This window comes from Crassostrea angulata, chromosome 7 (genome assembly GCF_025612915.1).
Source record: "Crassostrea angulata isolate pt1a10 chromosome 7, ASM2561291v2, whole genome shotgun sequence".
NCBI lineage: Eukaryota > Metazoa > Mollusca > Bivalvia > Ostreida > Ostreidae > Magallana > Magallana angulata.
The window spans coordinates 7,964,507-7,991,091 of record NC_069117.1 but is presented as its reverse complement, the minus strand read 5'-3'; the positions used below and the strand labels follow the sequence as shown (position 1 = coordinate 7,991,091).

General features: G+C 35.6%; 3 protein-coding genes across 6 annotated transcripts; 1 reads left to right on the top strand and 2 right to left on the bottom strand.

Annotated features, from left to right (window-relative positions):
- Positions 1–984: 984 nt before the first annotated feature.
- On the top strand, positions 985–6,543 carry LOC128193078 (uncharacterized). 4 transcript variants are annotated; one of them, XM_052866317.1, is made up of 2 exons: positions 985–1,003; positions 5,562–6,543. In XM_052866317.1, the coding sequence occupies exon 2, from the start codon at positions 5,672–5,674 to the stop codon at positions 6,314–6,316; it is 645 nt and encodes a 214-aa protein (XP_052722277.1). In that variant the 5' UTR covers positions 985–1,003; positions 5,562–5,671; the 3' UTR covers positions 6,317–6,543. The 4 variants fall into 4 exon arrangements, with proteins under 4 accessions (XP_052722277.1, XP_052722274.1, XP_052722276.1 ...); XM_052866314.1 differs by lacking the exon at positions 985–1,003 and adding an exon at positions 3,704–3,831; XM_052866316.1 differs by lacking the exon at positions 985–1,003 and adding an exon at positions 4,028–4,179.
- Positions 6,544–6,709: 166 nt separating this feature from the next.
- LOC128193079 (uncharacterized) lies at positions 6,710–8,077 on the bottom strand. The gene has a single exon (XM_052866318.1). It carries the CDS (start codon positions 7,803–7,805, stop codon positions 7,323–7,325), a length of 483 nt encoding a protein of 160 aa, XP_052722278.1. The 5' UTR covers positions 7,806–8,077; the 3' UTR covers positions 6,710–7,322.
- Positions 8,078–9,842: 1,765 nt separating this feature from the next.
- On the bottom strand, positions 9,843–11,517 carry LOC128193080 (uncharacterized). The gene has a single exon (XM_052866319.1). It carries the CDS (start codon positions 11,311–11,313, stop codon positions 10,834–10,836), a length of 480 nt encoding a protein of 159 aa, XP_052722279.1. The 5' UTR covers positions 11,314–11,517; the 3' UTR covers positions 9,843–10,833.
- Positions 11,518–26,585: the final 15,068 nt, after the last annotated feature.

Sequence of the window (26,585 nt, the reverse complement as noted above, 5' to 3'; positions counted from 1 at the left end):
CCCGGGAAGAAAGTGCATCTTTCGATTGACGAATTTCTGTATTTCACGGTTAGAAACTTATTTTTAAGACATATCTTGAAGCACATAGTTCCGATGACGGATGATCTAGTGGGCCTGTGTAAACACTGTGTGGTTGGTAAGATGGTTCAGCACCCGTTCCTGTGTTGTTGTGTCCCGTTTCCCGGATTAGCCTCGGGGTCAGCTGTGAAACCTGACGGGTGATGTCCCTGTACTCCATAAACAGACGACTGACAATTGATGGCAGAGTTTTGGCACTTACAAATTTAATAGATAATGACAGTCTTGTCTGCGATAACCGTAAGTGAATACAACAACAAACACTGCAAAGACGACAATTTCAACTGTCACCATGTTCAGCAGTACACGATAAGGACCAATTATCATTTCTTCTAGTACTTGTTGATATCAATTGAATGACAGCTTCAAGTCGAATTCCAAGAAAGTGGCCTATACTAAATTCAGAACATTACTGGTCCGAAATGAACCGAACACAGATTATGTTGTATCAAATTCTTGAAATCCGATTAGCATATGCAATATCTTACATGTCGTTTAGGATCTCTGAAGAGTTAATCTGACTGGTATTCAAAAGTATGGAAAGTCCATGAAAATGTTTCCATGCATATCAATGAAAAACGCAGTATACCAATATTTTTTTGTGTTTTTGTAGCCCACTTTTCACCTTATAACCATGTTGCATTCCTTATATTGACAACACAGACTTCGTTGATGTACTTTATCTTTGTTCGGTAAGGGGTCATTTGGTTTTGGTTGACGTCTTGGAGTCGTGTTGCGAGGAGTTAGAAAAATAAACAGACAGGTGCCCCACACGGGACATGACCTTAGTCCGCTCGGAACTCGGTGATGACAGACTTGTGTTTTTGATCCTGTTTGGTTTTAATGCAATGTTTGGTTTGATGTATATATCCATGGCTTTCAGACGGCTGTTATGAAGGATCTTTTTTCTTTGGTGGGGAAGGGGGTAATCATTATTTGAACTATTTAGAATTTATATTGTATAGAAAAATTACTCCAATGCATAATTAATTTCTACCAAACGCGCTTTTGGAGGGAGTAATTTTTCCTATGAGTAACTTTGCATAGTAGTCCCTTTATTTGATTCCATGAACACTTTAAACAAAATATATATCTTCATGCTAGCAATGTTGAAATTATAAAGTTTTATCATTGAAGTTCCTGAGAACTTGATTTATCTCCATATACATTTCTTGAATTTTCATTCGCTTTTGGCGCCCCCTTTTAAGTCCAGTTCGGGATGGGGACATGGTTTTTATATTTTTAGGGATACTTACAAAAAACGTATCACAATAATGTGGCTTTGCGGGAAAAAAATTGTTTTGAAGATTCCCCCACGTATTTATTTGTTGAATTTTTGCCACCTTCTACGGCTCTCTTATATTGAGTCTGACCGGAAGTCACGGTTGACATTGTATTTACAGAATATAAAAAGTTTTCATGTAATTTTTGTATTCTTTGCACAGTTCTTAAAGTTGATTTTAAAGACACCTACCATATCTGATATTTTCTTGTTAGTTACCACCTGTCAAAAATAAGTTCGGTGGTTTCAGATAAAACGATGAAAATATCATAAGTACGAAAAAGTGAACACCCTACAATGATGGCGCTTTCTATATATTTATGAAAGATATTTTTGATGAAGAAGGGAATCTGAATGATATAAATTATTTTTACATCACGCAAAAGAAAAACAATATTGTTTTTTAATATAGTATGCTCAGAACGTGTTTAAAAAAATATATAAATAGATTTGATTGTTCATATGCAAAATACATCAATGTACAACATAATGCCAGGTTTATATGTAAAGATGGCCATGGTAGAAATATAGAGTGTTTAAACTGTAAATAGGACCCCGCTCTGCTGGCGCCCTATAGTGATTCGTTTGTCCGTGCGTCTGTCTCTGTTTGTCAGAGACCACGAGTCATATCTTCTCTCCCCTGGGCCAAATCTGGCTCATACTTCACCTACAGAGTGTCTTAGGGTAAAGGGTGTGCAATAATTTTGAACCAAGTTTCTAGGTCGAAGGTTAAGGTCAGAGAAGAATTATCTGAAAATCTTTGTCTAGATCATATATTTATCGCCTTGGTGCAATCTGGCTCATACTTCACCCACAGAGTGCCTTTGAATGACGTTTCTAGGTCAAGGTCATATCTGAGCACGCAACAAATATTCCTATTTACTTTTTCCTTACCCTTTCCTGGCTAGTACCTCACATAAAAAGAGCTTTTGGGTAAATGGTGTGCAGCGATCTTGAACCAAGTTTCAAGGTCAAATGTAAAAGTCATAGCAGATCTTTTTAAAATCCAGTTTAAGATCACAAATTATTTCCGATTGGCTAAATTTTGCTCATATTAAACAAAAGAAAAAGCCTGTTTGTAAGAGGAAATGAGCTTGACTTAAAGTTCCATGCCAGCGTGAAATTTTTAAGTCATAGGTCAATGTCAAAGTAGAGCCCTCTGATATGCTGTTATCCTATTTTCCATTAGTTACATGTAAGATGGTCACCATCTAAATGATGTCTAGTTTTTACTCTCCCATTTTTTGGGAATATGAAATTTCGAGATCTGTGTATGGCAAGAGGTGAGAATTTTTTTTCAATTTTGAAATACCATGAAAAATACTAGCATTTGTGTTTTTTTTTATGATTCTTATGAAAGAATGTCAAAACAAGTAAAATAAATAATATTATGTCTTTTATCTACTTTTCAATTTATAGATACAGAATGTATTGTACAATAATTTAAGAAAGAATGTCAAAAGAAAATTTAAAATATTTTGTGAAAAAATATCTTAAATGTGGAAAATTGGCTGAATGTATTATCAAGTGAACATTTAATATGTACTTTGATAAGTGATTATTTGTAACGTTATGTTAATTATTAAGCATACATCATTTTCATTCCACCCTCTGAAGGGAGCAGTCCCTCAGCTGGAGGACGAGGGGTAAAGTAATGGCCTCTGGTGAGGACCGTCAGCAAGGAGTAAGTTTATACTACAGGACACACTGCGGTCAGTAAAACTCTCTTGCACTCAGGTCGGTTTGGTTCTCACATGAATTTATTGGGTGACTAACGAACTTTATATTCCAGTGAAATTTTTGAGCTTGGTATTTGTTCCTTGAGTATGTGTATTATATTAATCCCAAACACTGATCTTTAGAGAAAGCAAAATTGTTCGTTGTATATTTAATTCAAAAAGTATATTTAACTGAAGTAAAAAGGAAATAGAATTGAAGAAACAGCCACATTTTGAAAATATTCCGTTCGTTAGATTTCATTGTTTTCTTGTTGAAGTGACCAGTTATTCTGTTTTGAACAACTTGAACAGTGTAGACACCTATCTCTTACTAGCACAATAGAGAAAAACAGAGTATCGAAATACCCGATCATATGAAATTCCCGTCTACATGTACGTTTATCTACTGGTTTAGGAATGACGAAAGAGAGACAATTCACCAGGAGTAATTCAATACTCAGTTTTCTTATGCAGTTAGAGGCTTTTGTTGTACAAAGCTCTTTGAGAGATTGAATTTTATTGCTGTTTCACGATTGGTTTGCCACTAAAACGTTTCGCGATGCGGGACAATGAAGAAAAAAAGAGAGCACCGAGTGAAACGCAACCTGATTGTTCACACCCATGCTAATTACCTGTATCGTACAAAAGAACAGAAATTAATTTAAAAAAAATAAGTTTTAACTATATCATGCTTAAACCCGATATTGAAAAGATCACTTGAAGTTTTTGAAGGATAATTATTACGTAACTTGTGTAAGTACATTTCATAAATATGGTTACTGATAGACAAAAAATCATTAATGATACAGGTATATAATGCAAGCAGTTGCCTAATCAATTATTACATGAAATAAAATCCCCTGGATATAAGCTGTCAGTCTTGTTTATCACTCGACACTGGGCCTCTGTATCCATTGCTCGTTAGGAGGCCAGGCTTCTTAATCCACGTCTGTCGCATTAATCACTTTATTTTTATTACTGGAGTCAACTCCGACTTTCAGAATCTAAAAATGTTCAAAAGACGTTGGATCTATAATCCAGGGTTATAATTTATTAAATTTACAAAGAATTAACACCAGTTGGAATTGCTCCTTTCGTACGGTAAGTTTGGTTTTCTCGAGTTCAATCTTTTCATCTTGTTTGAAGGAAACTTAAGAATACTTTATAGTTTATGAGTTCATAAACCTGAAAAATCGTCAATACAGTCAGTACATGTACTTAAAGTGTTCTAGGTTTGTTCATTTCTAGCTTATGATTTTAATTATACATATTTCAATAAAGCCACCGACCATTTTCTACTGTTTAACAATGTGTGGATTTAATAGAGTTCTCAATGTTTTGAGCAAACATTAACGTGAATATATATATCGTCTTATCTTTTAAAGTGAATGAAATTATCCTAAATATAAAATATTTACTATTTGTCGTAGTGTAGACCTGGAACAAAAGACCTGCAGATATAATGCAAATGAAAACTTTCAAATAAAATGAAAGGAGATCCCTTAACACTGAAACATAAATGCTTGTGGATTCAGTTGCTTTCTTACAAAGTGTTAGTTATTCATTTAGAAAAAAATGAGTTATTAACTCAACACAAAGGACTTAAAATAACTATATTCAAATTTGTATCTATATGTAATACATAATCAGTTCAGTTTTGAATGCACCTTGAGGGTTAGTTAAATTTTCTATACTATCAACTGAGATCTTTTAAATGATGTTTTTTTGGTTTTTATTTTGCAACAAATTGAGATTTAAAATGCATGAAAGTAATTAATTTATTGTATGCTGAATTAATCAATCTTCTTTCTTTAAATTCAAACGTCTAAGATTTTTATTTTTGCAAGAAAATGATAAACGCTGAGTGAGACTGCAAAAAGTGTATTTTACAGCAAATAACCAATCTATAGATATTCAACGGACAACAGAAAATTATGATTTTAAACAATCGTTTGAGGGAAAGTGGTCGTACTTTTAACGATGCAAAAACACAATTGAGGGGATTATATTTTAAAATGTTGAACAATCAAGAGCAGCTCGATCAGTTTGTAAACACCCGAAATGACAAAGGTCCTATTGAGTTTGTTTGCATTGGATTCAGTCTTTTGAAATGCAGACATTTATAGGGCCCTATTAGATGGGATTACAAGTATATATAAATTCTTTAGCACATGGCCTTCTTATAAAATTCGGCATACCACACAAAGACGAGATGCATAAAAATATTGTCGCTTTAAAGACAACAGACCCAATATAAAAAGGATTGTTGATCTAGTCACACGTTCCGCCACAGTTGCTAACTTCCTATAAGGGGGTTGTCAGGAGAACTTCAGGGTAATAACCTGTTAACTGTGTTTTAATGGCTGTAAATCTTCGAAATTGATTGCAATTGAAATGAAAAAAGGAAGAAATCTATCACTGCTGACAAGTACCCATGTATAATTCAGTACGAACAATGCTTTGACAGTATCATCTACTTACAGGACCATTCAGAGATCAGATTCAGACTAAAGATCTCCAGCAAGCCCCCAGCACAGCGGATGAGAATAAGCTCTATGCAAACAGCAGACGGAGGGGATTCTCTCAGTAGTGGATGCTCCAGTTTGTGGATGTGTTTAAAGAAGTGAACAAAAAAAAAATGGAAGGAATGTTGGACGATGAGCCGGAGGAGCCCAGCGAGTTAGTGATGGAATGGCTGGAGGGTTTTCATCTCTCACACGATGCTCTGTACGAATTGAAAGTAGTTCTGGAGAGGCGTCAGTTGAAGGATATCTCTACAGCGATGTCATCTGAAGCCAAGCTGGTCATCCATCAGCTCAAAGAGGAGAATCAATCTCAGATACATAAAAACCGACCGAGGCAGGAGGCCGATGTAAAACATCATGCACCAAAGCATCGGAAATCCATCCAAAAGGCACCAAAAAGTGGGAAAACGAAAAGATTTGCAGAAACCTTCACGAAGAATTTATCCTTCCGTCTAGACGGGGATATCACGGAACCATCGCGCTCCGAGGAGGATGTCACGAAGAGATCGCTCACTGGAGACCACATCGAGGTCACCATGGAAACGGTAGAAATTGTCGATTCTGAGGCACCGCCTAAGGAGGATGATACGGATGAGATTGCGATTGATGAGATGGCAAAACTGAACTCAATAGACAAGTGTGTGGTGTGGATGGAGGTCAACGACAGTGACGGCGACTCACGGGTGACGAAGAAGGAGCACGAGGTCACGTGACCGACTTTCTATTACCGAATATACGTACTTCCTGTTCATTAAAGTGGAACGTTAACATGACAATTAAGTAAGCACGTTCCAGCCGTTTTGACACAGGTGTAAGTTATCGATTATGTTTTATTTGTTACTTTTTGTTTATTTATGAAACACATTTAACTGCTGTAATTCATGTGTAATATAAGCTATTAATTAATGTGACACTTGTAATATATTAAATATCTTTACAGCTATGTGTTATTGCTTATTGTTAGAGAACGACATTGGTCCAGATAAATGTGTATTTAAAAATTCATAACTGAAATTACTTCAGTTTAGAAATATTCTATATAATGAGTCTGCATCTTCAGTAAACATTTCAATCATGTCCTTCAAAAGATAAGTTAATACACGGCATTTTGCTTTTTACATCAATTTTATTCAACAAAATTATAAATTGTGATGAAATAATGTTTTAAAAAGGTAACACTATAAAAATTAAACAATAAATCTGCATATATACATGTACATGAAATACAAACAATATGCGTATTTGTTATACTTTCATGTTAAATACTGAAATCTGATTGGTTAAGACGCAGTTAATAATATTTACTATTACCCTCAGCGTTAGCAACGCACTTGGCAACGGGTAACATTAAAAAATGTTACATGCGCGAAAGTTATGCGCGTACGGTTCGCTGTAGAATTCACGTTATTCCTATATAAAAGCAGTAAAATTTTCTTAAAAATTTTAAAAAAGACATTCAGTATAACAAAATAAATAGTGCCTGTTTGGGAGGATAACAGTTGAAATTGACACCCCTCGAAAACCATTGTCAACCTCCGCTTCGCGTCGGTTGACAATGGTTTTCTCGGGGTGTCAATTTCAACTGTTACCCTCCCAAACAGGCACTATTTATATAATGTTACATGAAGCACCGGGTTGATAATACAACCATAAAACATACAGTATAGAAATGGATATTTTGTCAATAATATAAAATTATTAACTATAGCACCTACAGTCCTAGAAATCGAACTCCCTAAACATGGCCGACTCCTCCTTGTCCTTCCTGCCGGTGCAGCACCTGTCCCTGTGGTGGGTATGGTGGCCCCGGCGCCACCAGTGTCGGTTACTCTCAAAAGAAGCTTTCTCCTGGGTCCAGAATTCCGAGGCGGGTTTCCCTGTCTCCTGAAACTTTTCCCAGCGGCCCTGCATTTCTTGCACGTAGCCTTTCCCGAAAATGAGTGTCGTCTGCTCTACGGCAGCGTTCATGTCGGGAGACATCTGCTCTTTCCTGCGTTCTGATTTCATGTCGATTTTCCGGGAAAAGTCTTGATTTATTTTGTTCACTTCCTCGTACCGCGACTGCCAAATTTCTTTCGGTGACGATCCCTGTTCTATCATATTCTCCCATTCATCCGTGAAAGTTGTTTTGTTTTTCCAATGGTTTCTATGTCCGAAGAACGAATTACTTGTTTTGGGAACATATGATGAGAAACCCCACATTTTTATTCCTTTTATCGGACACTTTTATACCAGAGTTTTGAGTAAACCTCTTTTTAATAAATTTAACAAGTGAATCCCTGTAATTCTTACTGTTTATACTTGCGTTCGTATTGTTCCACTGATTCAATAGACGACGATGCTCCTTATATAGCACACTGAACGTCTCCCGACATACGGGTCACCGATTTCGTCAGCCGTCTGATGTAACACAACGCGATATTTGCTGAACGTGCGTTTGAGAGCACATTACATCAAAATTCGAATAAAAACATGTAACTTAACCTAATTTTCAAATAATCAATAAGTATATGTTTTAAACTCTCTTTGTTAGAATTTAGGAAAGATAACTCTTTTTAGAGATTTGCTGTTTAATACAGGGTCGAATTCGAATTTCAAATCTTTCAATTTTTTTTAGTACATGAGATATATTTTCAATGACCCAAGTATTTCCACATTATACAAAATTTAAAATTTATGTCAACAAATAACAAGAAAGGGGGTGTTATTGATGTTGTTAAACAACAAGTTCTGACGACATTCCAGGGTACTGAAGAACTGACGGGAGTTGATTTTGTCGATGTTTATTTATTTTAAAATCAATGATATGTTATTTTACATGACAAGTACATGTAGTTTCTAATTTGAATTACGCACATTTTTATAATATGAATTTTTGGACTTTTTCGACAAGAATGTCGAGAAACCCCCATATGAATCATGTTAAATAATATTTAAAGATAAAATTAATTCAATCAAACTATGTATCAGTGATAGAAATATTTCTCGAAAATTGTATAGATCCAAGCAATATTGAACTATATAGTCTCGTTCAACCGAACGCTCGACTGACACCGTAAATCTCCGACAAGGATTTACGGAGACAACCGAGCGTCGAGTTGAACGAGATCGACTATATTGAACTCTGGCGTAGGAATACATACGACTACAAAAAATATTTAAATTGTTCGTACCATTTATAATCTGACTTTTTTCAAGGTATTTATAAATAAGTTTCCCTGAAAAACAATGCTTTAGCATACATTACATCGAATTCATCAATTATTTTCAAGAACTAAGTCTTGTCAGCAGCAATGATTTGTGCTGAGGTCCAAACTCTGTTTCACTTTCGGTTTCTCTGATTAACTGCATAGGAGAGTTGACTAAAATCAACTCCCAAAAAATGAGTGAAAACCAACATCTCCAACTTACACATTGAACTACAAATTGCTCGAAACACGAGGCGACAATGTCAAATCTGTTGATGATGAAAAAACATTTTTTTAATCTCATGTCATCGTAATAAGTAACACAGAGTCTGGCTAATTACTCCTGTAAAAATGTTCAATACATGCATGGACAATGACCAAAAATGAATCCGGCTTATGACGATTGAAGATAAAAGTATTTCTACAACTCAGTGAAATGATTCTTGAAAGTGGACTTATAATTTTTATTTGTAGATATATATAATGTATTTATTTTCAGAAGGAGCGGTATTACGTATAAGCATACTGGCTTGACTACTTTGAGTACAGATAGACAAGTCTGATTGACCGTGCAGGCACCGTCCCTTGGTACTCTGTGCTCAGGCCACCTTGCCACCATATATATATATATATATATATATATATATATATATATATATATATATATATATATATATATATATATATATATATATCTTACACACAGATTGTATCTATGAATCCTTTTGCATACGATTGCTTGTAATGTGGACATTTTTTGCAATTATTTCATTCATTATTTGCTACAATTATAATATCATTTTTAAATGTACATGTATATTTATGCCCTCTGAGGGCCCTTTTGATTGGTAAATAAAAACATATTTTTCTTAAAAGAATGAACTTATTTAGCTTTAACGCATTTAATCTTTTGTGAGAATTTTGCAGAATTGTGACAGTACATGGATGATAGCGTTAATATGTTTTATAGAATATCTAATTGATTATTTATCTGGTTTGTTTTTCTTGCTATAGATACGTGTAAATCACAGTAAATCAGTGTAGATTACAACAATTTATTTTAGTTTGATCGATAGTATAAAGACATAATAAAACAACAGTTAATAAATTGGGTCATGGCTTTTCATGTACAAAAACGACAATTCATTTCTTTACATCACAAACTTATATACACAATACATTTGCATTTATATGTCAATATATATGTATAAAAAGTATATAAAGTATATAACTATTTCATAACAACAAAACAATGATACATGAACTGATTTTTTTTTTTAAAAATCGATCTATATATAAACAAACATAATAAACAGTATGAAAACAAATGAATTAAAAATTATGAAAACTATATCAGCAGCAATGAAATGCAAAATAAAATTCCTAAGGAGTGAGACTATCAGTTATCAATGGTGACCTTTTAAATCTAGCGTAAGGCCAAACAAACAGTACGATTGTAACCCGTTTTTGTTTCTACCGAGGTACCATATAAATTATATTTAATTTCTCAATTAATGCCCTGGAAATGCATGGCTTTAACATTCTTTTTGTAAAACGGCAATTTACAATCAGGACATTTATTCTCTCAAAACCATGTAAATGGCACAAGACGTACATAGATAAAATATACTTACATAAATACAATCAGTCTGAATGAACAAAGCTGGCTCATTTTGCTTTAAGAGAACAGGACAAGAATGACCAAACCACTATTTTATTATTACACCTCTATTAATTGATATCTGCGCATACATGCATGCATGTACATATTTAGAATCATTTTAACAAGAGCTTGGACTTTGGGTAAATGTGTCAAACAGCAATGTGACGTAGGCCTGTCTTTTTCGTTGCTGAGCAATCAGCCATGGCTATTTGAAATCAACACGATTTGTCTGGGTTTTGAGTTAAGACTACGAAATTGGTGTATATTTCGCTTGAAATAAGCGTCATTCTAAAATTTGTTTTGACGCAAGAAATAGATAGTTACATCCTTCTGAAAGTCCAAGGCCTTGTTAAAATGGTTCTAAAATTAATAGATCAATCTAATCTTTGAGCGTTTCTTCATCAAACTCGCTCCTCTTCACCTCCTTCTTCCCGTCGCTCTTCTTCCCCATCCATCGCCACCACCAGTGTTTTTTCTCAAACTTGGAAGCCTCCTGGTCCCAGAATTCAACAGACGACATTCCAAACTCCTGCGCCTTCTCCCATCGCCCCTGCATCTCTTGCACGTAGCCCTTGCCAAAGATGAGCAGCAAGTGCTCAACCGCCGACGCGAGGCTTGGTGTCATTGACTTCTTGGGTCCATTTTCACAACTGAATTCCAGTTTATGTGTGAAGTCCGAGTTGATCCTATTAACCTCTTCGTACCGAGTTTCCCAGATTTCCTTAGGGGACACGCCTTTACTGATCAGTCTGTCCCATTCCTCGGTAAATGGAAGACCGTCTCTACAACAACTCGCCTTCTTTTTGTCAGCCAAGGAATTATCCTTCTTGCTATTGCAAAATGCTTTAAATCTCCACATTGTGATGATCTGTTCAGTAACTAAACACTGGAATAAGTAGTGTGTTTATATAGATGCAGATACATCCCAGTTAAGATACGTGTCTTTACGAAATAATGACGAAATAGAACCCACTGTTTACAACCAATAAAACACATGATCATGTGTATTTGTTTTCCAAAGATTCCAAAATGTCAACGAACCATAACCGAAGTATTTCAAAATATTGAGAGCGCTTTAAAAATCAAAGCGGGACAACTCTAATCATGTCATCGCTATTTATAGGTGGTAAAAATCCCGATATTTCATCATCTTGTATATTATAATAAACTGTGTATTATTAATTGGGAACTAATTGTGTCACAATGGAAGTTAATTTCTCAGAGTTTGAAGAGTGGTGTACGCCGGAAATTACAGAAGGGGAGTGTGGGGATTGTGGGGATTGTGAAGGTGAGGACACCTCTTTCTTTCTAAGATTTATATGCGCCTACATGAACTGTGAGGAAAATAAACACGCGGGGAAATTAGTAGCAACTCTAAACAAAACCCGACTGCCACCCCCCGCCAAAGTGTGGGACTATGTCAAGAGGAGCTCGGAGATGAACTGGGCGCGGATCACAGATAACTGGTCACTCGGGGATCGCCTCGATAAGTACTTCAATAGGCTGTGGCAGCGGAAAGGCGAGTTCGACACTTTAATAATGCTCTCCGCCATGTTCATGCATGCTCAACGTTTACACGCGAGCTCGGCACAGGAGGAGACGTATGTCCCCTGCCGGAGGACCTCCAGCGCCACCTCGTGGGGACTATTCGCGGGACTGCTACGCCGGGTCAGGGGAGGGGCGCCTTACCTGCACCACTTACAGACCACTCGGCGCGGACTGGTCCTGGCCCTGTAGAGATCTATGACTCGTCGCTAGTATGATACTTTCTGCGGGAGAGAGCTTTGCAGACTCTGGACCGTGAATCGTGAATTATTGTTTATTAACTTTATATCAACAACATGTCTTGCTATTGTTATGGTTTATTGTACAGCATTTACATTTGTTATCATCTTATTGTTAAATGTGTTAATTTTTGTTGATGTTTGCTTTATTGTTGACAATTAAAATCAGAAATGGTCCTTGTCAATTTTTATTAAATAGCTACGTAAAGAAAGGACACTCGGCTGATTTTTTACTATTTCATTCTGAGCATTAAAAAGTCGCCGCTTGCAACTATTCTTTTGTAATATAGAAATATAAAATCATGAAAGCATAAAGTAATTCTAATTCATATACATTCATTTAAAAGAAATAAACGACAGCCCATATTATCAAATTGATTATTGAATAATTTTCTTATGTTCATAATATGAGTTATCCATCTTTGTATTCCAGACGGTAAGAGGCATAGTCGTATGTTTTTCTGCTCCTTAATTCAGATATATATTAGTATATATTATAAAATTTCAAAACCTATCGCAAAAGAAAGCGCTGTAAATAAATTAGCAATGTAATTGATCCATCGACCACGAAGATTCAAGTAACGTACTGCGTATCTGTGTCCTGTTTTTATTGTTTCATATTAAAGACCCAAATTCTAAGCCAAAGTCGAATCACAACCTATCTTTCATCATTTTCTCCCCCCCCCCCCTCCCCCCGAGTATCCGCAATGTGAAGATTTCCACTACGTGATTCCAAAATGATATGATATTTTTCTATTTGGATATATGATTTCAATTGTGGATATATACTATGACTTTATTAATAAACATTCAATTGCATTTTTTATGCAATGAAAAAAAAAATTCAAAAATATATTTAACTCCAAAAATAGTCTTGTAATGCACTCTGAGATTTTCGGCATTGACATGCTTAGGTTTAAAAACAAAAAAAAGAAGAAAGGAATGTCGTGTGTGTCCTTAAAACTTCGTCTGAGTGTCTCCCTTTTGTGACACGATCGAGTAATTTAGCGGAATAACGTTTGGTGGAGCGAATTTCGCAATCGATTCTACTATCTTTATGATTGTTTACATCCTTTCACCGACTTAGTTGATCACCAAATCGATCTGAGATGTTTTATTTAAAATTTGCACGACATGTGCACAGCATGCAGTTTCAGTCGTTTTGATAGCACGGGAAACCTAAAGCTGACGGTTTAACTATTTCCCGGGTTGTACCAATTAAAGTTTACTTCTAGGTTAATTGAGATTGCAATTCTTTCATAATACACACAGGATCATTTTTTCTTTAAAAATCAGAAATGTACGCCAGTCGTTGAAAAAGTTTATGCATTTTAATTTATCACCAATTTTCAATTGTTAATAATTAGAGGCGGGTGGGCGTTGGTGCGTTTTATTTGTAGCTGATATCCACTAAAAGTAGACACTTTTTAGTTCCATTTCTATAGATAAAATGAAATCTTTTAAATTTGAAAAAAAATCCATTAAAAATTCCCAAAAGTTGAGAGTCAAGTAAGAAATGAAACAAATCCCATCTGTGTCATCAATAGAAATAAACCATATTTAACGCCTTGGTTTTTTTTTTTCTCTCCCAAAATCCCACACATGGAATCGCTCTGCGGAGAGAGAAAAACCTTAAGCTAAGTTGATCAACATGAATCTCGCGTTCAAGGAGACTCCTTTCAGCCTGGTGTACTGCAATGTCGTGCATGACAAGAGTGCATCTTCGTTCTGCATCTCTGATACTTGTTAACAACGTCAACTCAGATTTTTTATTATTCCCTGCAGGAAATGGTCGTCGAGAATAAAAGGAGAAATAATTAGCATCAAAATCTTTGGTTTCAGTTTTTTTGTGTAAAAGATATCAAAAAAACATTCTGATTTTTCTGCATTCCGGGTTAGTTTGAAACACCTGGATCGGAATCTAAGTTTTATTCAAAGATCAAATAAGCTAACCCTATAAACTATAAGATTACACATTAAAGGCATGATTTTTTTTATCCGTGTGACGAAAAACATGTTACATGTATGTTGTCAGTTGAAAAGACGGATTTCACTATAATCATGCATCGTCATGTCATCAGGTCAGCTTATGAAAGGAATGCAAGTCATACTTATCACCTTTCTATCTTATTACAAAATGATCAAAAAAAAGTTTATCAACAGATTTCCCAAATGAAGTTCTAATTCTAGCATTTAGATGGAATGGAGCTTTCTTCTGATTATATGAGCTCTCTGTGAAATCACATCTCGCGAGATTTACATGTACTATCAATGACAGCACCTATATAAAAAGTCCATTACCTCTTGATTTCCCGTTTTTATTTTGTGACCAAAATTTAATAAACCGACCGTTAGCGACATTTAACCGGACATAAAATCTGTACTACAAAAAGTAGAAATTCCGTTGTGTAATGGATAACTGAAATTAAAAAAGCGATCTGATTAATATCAAATCTGGTGCAAAAAGGTTTCGATCGAATTAATAATACCAACAAACGAAAAATCTATAAATTCGTCATACAAATAGCATTTCATTTAACCGACTTGTACAATATGAACTGGTATTACAAACTACTGGAACTCATCATGCTGGTAAAACCAAATTTTTGCGTTCGGCTTAAAACGCATTAGTTTTTTTTTTTAAAAGAAGATACCCGGTATCTGAATGTTTGGAATTAGCATTGACGTAAAGTTTATCTTGTTACATACTTTAAGAGATTTTCGCACATGCGCACAAAGACATGGTGAAGTCGCCGTAATTATTGCCCTTGGTTCTGAAGCTGCAGTGTGTACACACGTGACCGTAATCACCCAGTAACTTATAAATAAAGTTTTATTGAAAAATCACCCGCGAGTCCAGATTAAAATTGAGAGATATGATAGAAAGGCCCCTTTCCTCCACCAACAGTAAAAACCATCACGCGGCTATGTTAAGGCTGTCCGAAGCTAAATATATATCAAAAAATGATACAATTTTAATTATCGAAAATGCTTTAACCGAGTGAGTTTCTTTAAACTTTTATTACACAAGTTAACAGTGGCATCCAACACTATATTTGATGTATTTTTGTGACGTCATATATTTTTCTTAAGCACGTGACGGGTGTATTCTAACACGGTAAATAATCTATAAAAATCGCATCGGCACAAGTGAATAATGACATTAAATCAAAAATATTTTTATGAAAAATCCTTCGATAAGTAATGTAATTTGCAGTTATTGCTGGGGGTTTATATATATATTTCGTTTATTTGAAATATTGTCAAAACATTTCGCACCGCCATCGAACTTGGGCACATTTTTACCTTTTAGGCTCGATTTACACAAAATCGGGTCAATCGGTAGGTTTCCCCCAGCAAGATTCACAGTGGTACTTATTTTCTCTCCCGATTTCACGTAAAACATACTAAGATTGTTTTTATCTTTCACTTGTGCCAAGCCGTTTTTATATGCACATACATATCACCATTCATTAGATTACACGTAGCAGGGGGAGTCTCAAAACCATTAGTTTATGAATAGTTATTTACCTATTACGAAGCTTTAAAACTGTTGATTTTTTTTATACTCCATATCGGTGATATTGAATTTAGTATCACTAGTATTTACAACAGTGTCTATGTAAAGGAATGAAGCGGTTTTATTATGCACAATGAATATCACTTATTACGTTACGATACATTCCCTAAGAACGATCGAAAGGAATGCAGATCGTGACGTCAAAGTTAACTATGACGTCATATCTTATGAAGTACAGACAAGTGACTTTCTACATATCGCTGTGAAATTAATCGGGCAGCCTTAACATAGCCGCGCAATTCGCGGGCTTGATTTGGTTTCTGCGTCTGATTGCAGTAGTTTTCATCTTAAAAAGATAATTAATCAGTGTAAATTATGATTTTAATTTACAGTTATACGATTTTTCGGTTACACACTTAGTTCTGAAATATCCATTTATTTGGGAACCCATCTAATTTAAGTGAAAAACCAGAACCGCCGAACCACCATCTTTTACTGTATTAAAAAACTTTGGAAAAACAACTTGGTCAGAATAGCGGTACTGCATTAATCACGACTAATAAGTCGCTGGTTAACCTGTGAGGAACCCTTTTTTATTATATTTTATGCGATGTTCATCGATTAAGGCGATAGGTTGTAGAAAAATTACGACGAGTTTTGCAAATTTCAGGGAACCAGTTAAGATTGAGCGCTTCCGGTTAAGTTTTCGAATGACAATGAATGTCATCCATGGTGACACATTTACGGCAGACGACAGGAAAGGGCGTCAAAATAGAAAGATCTAAAGGATAAAATTTGTACAGGTTGTTTAATCCTATTTGCTTTTATGTGAAACATTGATTGGTTCGAACAGAAAACCTCTCGGCAAGATAAAATACATTACCGGTGATATCCCGATAAATTACAGGTGATTTCTGTATTATCGCTTAATTAGAAAATATCAACGCTCAAAACATCGACGTCCACCACATACGCTTTGGGGTGTGTAGAACGTTTCAAGGCTGCCTCCATCACCGTGATGATATCGACGATGCATGGGGAGAAATTTCCCGACGGAATGCATGTATTTATAAAGGTTTTAGAGCTTTACAGGCAAAAGTCCTATGCGTTCCAGATAATTCCAAACAATTCTAAGGTCCAGGGGAAATGACTGTTTAGACTTGTTTACAACTAGTCAAGGTATCATGTTTACAACGCAATGATTGCTATCTTGTATGTACACACTGATGATAGGTGTAGCAGGTTGACTGATGAACGATGACTGAATTTTATGTATTGAATTATTATAACAGTACGACAGAAGGAGAGGCCTACATGGTTAACATCAATACAGTTTATTGAAGCAAAGGACTGCAGCATATCAGCAGCGATCATATCCATGTACTGTTGTATTGACAGAGGCCAATATATGACCTATCATACACGAAGCCAGCTGTCTCATTCATATCCTGATTTTCGACATAATTACGAACTTGTAGTACTTGCATGAGCATGCCTGAACTCCATTTGATAATGAAGTTTTGCCACTCAGTCGATGAGCAGACAAATTCATCTCTCTCATTAAAGCAAGAAATCGGACATTTTCTGCGATTAATCAGCATTTTTCTGTAGAAATACTAGGACTCTCTGCTTGTATTATGATGTTCGGGCTGAATGTTAAGATAATATCGAAATTTCATTTGTTAAAGTTGAACAATTCGTCACACTACATGGTTGCACACACAAAAAAATTCATATAATGAAATAAAATTCCCGCATGGAAGACATGTTGATAAATATATCAGAAAGCTCAGAAAATTGTGTGTACCCTTTTCAGACAAAGATTTTTTTTTCTTCAAAAATGGAGATAGGCAAGTAGAACTACAAATGTGACCACTTTTGTTTTATTTGCAAAAACCGACTAAACTTTACTTCTCATTGCACGGAAGAAGACAAAAAGTTGCTGGTGGATTGTACCGGAAAAGTGCATGGCATTGTAAAAGAGGAAACCGTTGGACTGCACAGGTAATTACGATAAAGGGAAAAACAAAAACGAGGAAATCTCGTCACTGTTCCGCACCGGAAGTAGGGATGATGTTCAATATGATGTTTTTATTTTCTCGGTTATTTGGGATCGATAGGGATTTAATGCCTCCATTGATAAAATCAATCGAAAGACGACATTCACTCTCTCTACACAGCGCAGAAGAAATCTTGTAACTAATCAACCCTTATCTTTATATCTCACCCTTTAATTCCAACAAATCAATACACTGTGTTTCTTTCCGTGATATCATATAAACATCATTTCTTGATTTATGGTCTGGCAAGATATTAGGTCCATTTCAGATAATAATAACTATGATAGTTTTCATTTCATCACTTTAAAAGGTAGTCTGCTTGGCATCTATGATATTATATTGCTTTTTACCCACACTTGCTTTTTAGTTTTTTTCACTCACTAAAGTATTCATACTATAACCCAGTTATAAAATGTTTATGATGACTTGAGCAGATGTTCATCGGTAAATCTTGCAGTAAGTACTGGATTCACTCGAATCCGCTCATAAAAATACTGGCAAAAAATAAGATGCACATTTGTTCAATCGTAAAATACAATTTTAAATTAACATTTTCCATCATAATTTTTATGATATAATAATATTTTGCTTAATCATAGTGTCCTACTATAGTCAAATTATTTTTACACACACACACACACACACACACACACACACACACACACACACACACACACACACACACACACACACACACACACACACACACACACACACACACACACACACACACACACACACACACACACACACACACACACACACACACACACACACACACACACACACACACACACACACACACACACACACACACACACACACACACACACACACACACACACACACACACACACACACACACACACACACACACACACACACACACACACACACACACACACACACACACACACACACACACACACACACACACACACACACACACACACACACACACACACACACACACACACACACACACACACACACACACACACACACACACACACACACACACACACACACACACACACACACACACACACACACACACACACACACACACACACACACACACACACACACACACACACACACACACACACACACACACACACACACACACACACACACACACACACACACACACACACACACACACACACACACACACACACACACACACACACACACACACACACACACACACACACACACACACACACACACACACACACACACACACACACACACACACACACACACACACACACACACACACACACACACACACACACACACACACACACACACACACACACACACACACACACACACACACACACACACACACACACACACACACACACACACACACACACACACACACACACACACACACACACACACACACACACACACACACACACACACACACACACACACACACACACACACACACACACACACACACACACACACACACACACACACACACACACACACACACACACACACACACACACACACACACACACACACACACACACACACACACACACACACACACACACACACACACACACACACACACACACACACACACACACACACACACACACACACACACACACACACACACACACACACACACACACACACACACACACACACACACACACACACACACACACACACACACACACACACACACACACACACACACACACACACACACACACACACACACACACACACACACACACACACACACACAAAATACATAATACATAATGTAAATAAAAATATTTGTCTCAAGTTTTGTGGTATTGAAACCCTTAACACAAAAAGTCAGTTTTATAAAGTTACTGTCCTTTACAAAAAATCGGGAATCAAAATTTGTACAGATTACCTTAGATCTGGTGCTCCAAGCACTGAGTCATATCAGTCAGAACAATTTTTTCATCTTACTGTTAAATTCTTAAGAACTAATAATCTTTCGTACACATAAAATATCATTCAACATATGAACATATACATGCAAATAGAAATCAAACAGTAGAACATTCCTGGTAGAGGTGGGGAGTATTTTAAAGATATACTATTAATTACTTGAATTCTCACAATTTAATAATGAACAGAAAAAAAATCATTATTTGTTCACCTTGATTTTTCTTTTAAAATGTTTTATATTCAGATATGCAATTACGCGATTGCATAATTTCAATGAAAGAAATGTATATGATATTATCACAGAACACCAGAGCACGGAACACAAATACAATATTGAAACTCTTAACGAGTTTTAACAATTTAAATTTTTAATTTTGGCATTTCAAATGATATTAATAACAAAAATATTAAAATTGCAGAATTACATATGCATGAAATTTTGTCAAGATTTCAGGACATCAAAGCCTTCTGTCTAGAGTGGCCATGCTTTTTATAAAAAAAAATCTTCTGTGGCAACATTTTGATTGTAACAATGAGTTTAACCTTAAAGGAGATATACAGAGTCATAAAAAGTATTCGAAATGGTGGTCATGCGACACTGTACTATGGCGTTGCGTCAAAATATTTTAGAATAACAAACTGACATTACCTTTATTATACTTAATTAAGCATATTGAGGGAAGACACAATTTTATGTGATTAATTGTGGAATATATGTTACACAGGGTATTGTAAGTTATGACAGGAATTCTATAAATATGTATTATCTACAGAAAAATACCTACTCTATCGATGTGTCTGCGACCGGTGTTCAGGTAATGAAAACGTGTTTGATTGTTTTCAAAGAATACATAGGGATGTTTAAAAACACAGCGATTTCAATTGGTCGACTCCCTATTGAACAAATACTATCGCCGATGCCCTACTTGAGATTTTGAGGGTCAATATACAGTAAGTCAACAGTCCACAGTATTCACTGATATTGTAGTATGTTCTATGTGTATAAAATCTATGTATGCTGTCAGAATTTATAACTTTGGTGTCGTCTGAATCAACTTTATGTTGCATATGTCAGCAATGATTTTGCAAATTGAGCATTTTTCGCGAAGTTTTGAATTACCGTTATGCTATTTGGGGTGTCCTTTGATTTATTACGTGATTAAAGTGATATGAAGTATGTAAATTGCTGCTGAATTATCAGGGTTTAAATAAGTTGTCAGTTGCTTTTTTCAATTTTTCTTTTTAACCAAATCAACCCTGAAGTGCAGACACACACTTGCTTATGGGCGAAGTTACATCAGTACACGTACATGGTCGGCTGAAATCGTCTGTCGCCAGCAGACAAAGAGAACTTAACGACCAGTTTACGACTCCAAAAGAGTAGTTTATAAGCAATAGATAGAGCTTACAATTTACCGAGGGGACAATACGGGACGGAATTGTATCAAATTGGCTGTTATGAATCCAATTTCTTGGGTTTGTGCGGGTCCATTCCTTATCGTACTACACGAGGCGCCAGTGAGAGTGCTGTTAATCAGATGCCTAGAGATAAAGACTGGTCTACGGCTCAATGCAGAGTGCAGTCAAATGGTAAACCGAAGGACGAAGGTTACTGTTTGCGGCACCATGGGTTCAGTTGAGACAAGGGCATCTCGAAACGTAATATATTCCTCCTCAATTTCCTCTTAAGGCTCTTGGCATTAAACCCTAGGTAGATAAATTCCGTTCAATATTTATAACAAGGATTGTCACGGTCGAAATTTTGAATTCTTTCAAACCGGCTCATCTGCTTCGTAATTCTTGAGAATCAGTTATTGAAATCTCCTTTCGCTACATACTTCTTCAATGTGTATATTACCTGTGCATCATCTTAGTAGTCCCCTACCGGTTTTCACCGGAGGGGACTATAGCTTTCCTCTGCGTCCGTCAGTCCGTCCGTCCGTCTGTCTGTCCCACTTCAGTTTTCCACACTTTTGTTCTTTATGCGTTTGAGGAATAATATGAAATTTGCTGAACAGCATCAAAATGTCTAACTACAGATCAAGTTTACACTTTTGTAGCGTCTGGTTGACATATTTTCGAGAAAATTAATTTTTTATATATTTTTTTTTAATGTTCGGGTTCGATATTCTGCATAACAGTGCATTGTTTTCACAATTTCCACAAACCGGTAGGGGAGTGTTATGCAATACTCTCAGAATGCTTGTTTAAAATGCAGGTGTAAATTCGGAATATGCATATGGGGAGAGTCAGCTGGTCAACTTTTTCTTGGCTCTTTCATTTATATAACAGGCTATATAATTGGTCATATAATAATTCACGTACTTTTACTCACTTTTTATGAATAATTCAAAGGAAGATGAATGAACACTTGCCCGATAATTAGATCACTGCAAAGGTGGCGTCCCTGTACCCGTGTTAGGTGCAGCTTCCGCTAAATCCATGTATGTTATAAGATAGAGTGCCTTCAAGGGGTTTATAACCAATATCGGTGCTTGTGGATCCCATCATCTGCTGATGGGGGTATTTACAAATTGATAATCGCATGAAATTTTTTTGAATCTCATTGGATGTTAAAATTTCCCTGTAGACTATTGATGATTCGAAAATAAATGGTAATTACTTTAGGGAAATCACTCTAGAATTGAATTAAAACTTCTTAGATCTTTCAAATTTATATTTAATGACAGGTTTTTGTTTAAAAAACCCAGGTATTTCACATTTTGATAGTGAACAGGATTTATATTAAAGTAAATGATAACACTGGGTTTGGTGCATTCTAAATTAAAACTTCATCTGGAAATGCAAGTGTTAATGTCGGGGGATTACGAGATAAATACTGGAACAGACACAGTGGGAAAGTCATGCATCATGATGATTCTGGCAAAAATCTGCAATAAGTAAGAATGCTTATCATGCGCGGATCCAGAAATTTTTTCCAGGGGGGGGTCCGAAGGATAATTGTGTTTGCCAGGGGGGGGGGGGGGGGTCCGAGGCATATTTTCGCGATAATTTTACTATGTAAATTTAATAAATTTTCATTTTCCAGGGGGGGTCGGGACCCCCCCGACCCCCCCTCTAGATCCGCGCATGCTTATAAAAAGTATACAAAATATGAGCTCAAGACCAACCGGAGTGTATTTCAAATAAAGTTCGTATAATTTTTTTTGGCAAATTTGTGTTTTTGTACATCACTAAGTCATCAGGTGAGCTAAAATCAAAATATAAACAACAAACAACGGTTAAACTCAAGCCAATAATCAGATAGAAAAAGAAACCAAAATACTGTATTAGAATACAAAAAAAAAACACCATATATTTTCAGCAATGTTACAACCCTCCTTACAGTGGGATCTGGAAGGACAGATCATTAAATGTTGTGATTTCGGAAGCCTTACAACTACTAACAAGGAGTCGCACGATTGTCGCTAACAAGCAGATTTCCGAATCCATAAAACTGCATGTCTCCATAATGACTAGCTGCCTTTTGTAAACTCATGTCAGCTTCACAATATTGTAACCACCCGCTTAACCCTGGTTTGATCCAACAACCTTGATTTAACGATGTGATGTTTTTGTGAACATGTTTGTCTCTAGACCACAGAGAGACCAAAATGACGGAGGGAGCAGTTTGATTCTACCAGAATATGTTGAAGCATTTATAATGTAAATGCTAATTCATAGTCGTCAAATCTGATTTTGTGAAGTCCACATAAGCTGCCTATAAACGAACAAGTTCGTTATTGCATTAATTCAAAGCATCGATTGTAACTTCTCTTAAATGACCGTAAGACTGCTTTGCATTCAGATTGTTGAATTCCAGTACGAAATCGCATTCGATCACAATGCCATTCCACACAAATAAGCTGCATTCACTCTGGGATTCAGCGGTAAAATTTTACATTATTTCGGATCTATATATTTAATGCTATCGGGTGCTCAAGTACTCCGTACAACAAAAAGAAATTCATTGATTTGGGCAGTGAGATCTATTATTTCTACACAATGAAACGCGATCAACGCATTCTGTTCGAACGCTCCCGTGGGTACTTTACTTCCTCACAGAAAGTCCCATGCACTTTAATAGGTTATATTGGCCTGAATATATGAACAAATTCAAATATTAATTGTTATTAAAGATTGAAAGGATCTCATTCTAATGAGTTTTCCAGACAAATCAGATAAAATGTGTTACACGTATCGATCGCAATCATGTAACCTGTCACTGTAAGAGAATTTTTATAGGTGAATGAAAGTTGGGACTGGTTTTACACAAAGAATTATGTTTAAGTTGATATTTTTATAAAGTAATGCACAAATAAATCATCCAAAATTAGAGACAAACATGAATATTTATGTTTTAAAAAGAACAGTATCCAAGAAAATATTCATTAACCTTTACATATGTCGTATTTGATGTCCTTTTTTTTTTTACCAATCAGTTGATTAAATGATGATTTTATTCTAATCGAAATATATTTACATGAATATGAATAATAACGCAACATTACACTTACACATGGGTGGCTTTATCTGCAAATAACGCTGATTTTTGCCAGAACAAGTCTGACACTAAAGAGAACAGCATCGATAGATTTATCTCTTATGAATCATTTTATTTGGATTTTTACATTTGCCAAGCATTGAGCAATAAAATAGAAATTGAGGTTGGGAGACATTTGGGTGAGACTTCAAAGCGTATACGTGTAAAAGATGTCATGCACCTGCATTCAGTTTAGAAAATTATTTATAATAATCACTTCTAGCAATGTTTTTTTGTTACTGTATAATACTTTGTTATGAAATTTTGAGAAAATAATATGCTCAATGAGACTTGGTAACCGAAGCTTTTAGCTGACGTGTTTCACTTTCAATCATTTTGAGATGCTCGCTAAATATCCTTGATCCAATCATTCGTCACTTCCGGTTCTCAACATGCTATCTCTAAAACCCACTATCGTTACAGACTCAGTTTTTCTTTAATGAAATAAAACTCCAAGTGAAGTAACAGCTGGATTGATAGCGATAACGAACACACTGGTCTCTATTTTGTGCAGCAATTTGAGTCACTTCAAGCTTTGCTGCTTTGGATAAAAGAGGCCACAATTATAAAGAGTAGATCGAGTGCCGCGCACACACCACATGAAAGAGCTTTGGCGCTGTCTGATGACAGGCAATCCTTGACAGAATGGATTCATTAGATAATTTTGAATACATCGTATGAACTAAGAAAGAATGACATTAAAATGTTCTACGTCATTTTTATAAAATGCGTTGGTATCTATACTAGTACTCTTCGCTCGATTCTATATAGGTGTATTGGTATTGAGTGAAATTATTTTTATAACTATTGATGATTTCTTGATTATGATCTATCGTTTATTTTTTCAAAGATCTTAGGCCATGCTGACGTTTTGTGACAATTGAGATTCAAAATAGAATCAACCCTGTAAGTCACCGAGATGTTTATCTTCTAATCAGAGCGTTGATGCTATTTTGGGATTTCGTCATTTTTGTTAACGATGTTTAGAAATATTGTTTGCTTCTTAATCAGCCCACACGCACGACAAAAGACTAACTTTAAATAAAATATCTCTCTGACTGTTATCTTTAAAGTCACCAAAAATAACACGAATATCTCTATTTTAAGCAACAATTATTATCAGGGTTTTGTTTTTAATATCATCAATTATAATTCGAGTATATTCATAATTGTGACCGTAACTTGCACTTTGAAATGAATGTCATGCATTTGGTTGAAGCGTATTTAATCTAAAGAAGTTCGATTTGATGATACGAATCCTTAACAGAAAGGTCGGTTTGAGAAGGAAACAGAAAGAATTGCTACAGATAAACGTTTATTATATATGTACATACATATACATGTAAGTCAACCCTTACAAAATTGTTTGTATGTTCTCTACCGACCGTTTGAAGAAAAAGTCCCATTTTTCATTTGATTTCCACGCAACGTTAAAAAATTCTTTCCCTTATTACCTATCCATAGTTAATTATTGCTGGAATTGTAGAGGTTTTAAAGATTCGCGAATGAAGAAAAATACTTCACTTCATTAAATTCTTAACCATATCTTCATGATTTGTTTCAATTTCTACAATTAGACATAGAAATGAACTGGATAGCGGAACTGGAAACATATTGTTTTTGTCGATTCTAATTTGAAAACTAAATGGACACATCGATTGAGGCATCTTTTATTGCGCCAGAGAAATCGTAATGAATCTGTGTGTTAATGCTCGAGATGGAGTATAAATGAAGAAAATAAAATGGGTTTTATCAGCGTTTGAACACCCCCTTCTGGTTCTGTGGCACATAGACGTCCCTATGCTGAGCAGCTGTTTACACAAATATTACATGTATGATGAATAATTGGGAAAGAAATTACCATAGATATACAATGAAATGACTGGCGGCACTCTCTTTTAGCATCATTGGCATGACTGAACAAAACAATAAGATTTAATATAGACACTGAGACACAATAAATGTGCATCCAGTTCGTTTGTATATTCATTATTTTACTCTTTGATGTTAGGAGTACTAATATTTGGATATTGTTTCGTTGAGTTTTTTTAACTTATCAAAGTTTTCTTAAAGGTGTGATTCAATAGACAATGTAAATGGTATTTTTCGGCAAAATTAAATTCTTAATTCTAGAACACAACATTAGAACTCCATAATTTACAGGAAACAAACACGTACTTTTACTCCACATTAATTGTTACAGATTAATTTTTTCTGTGCTCCCGTTTTAAATTTGGTTGACAATAACGGATTGATGCATTTGATGTG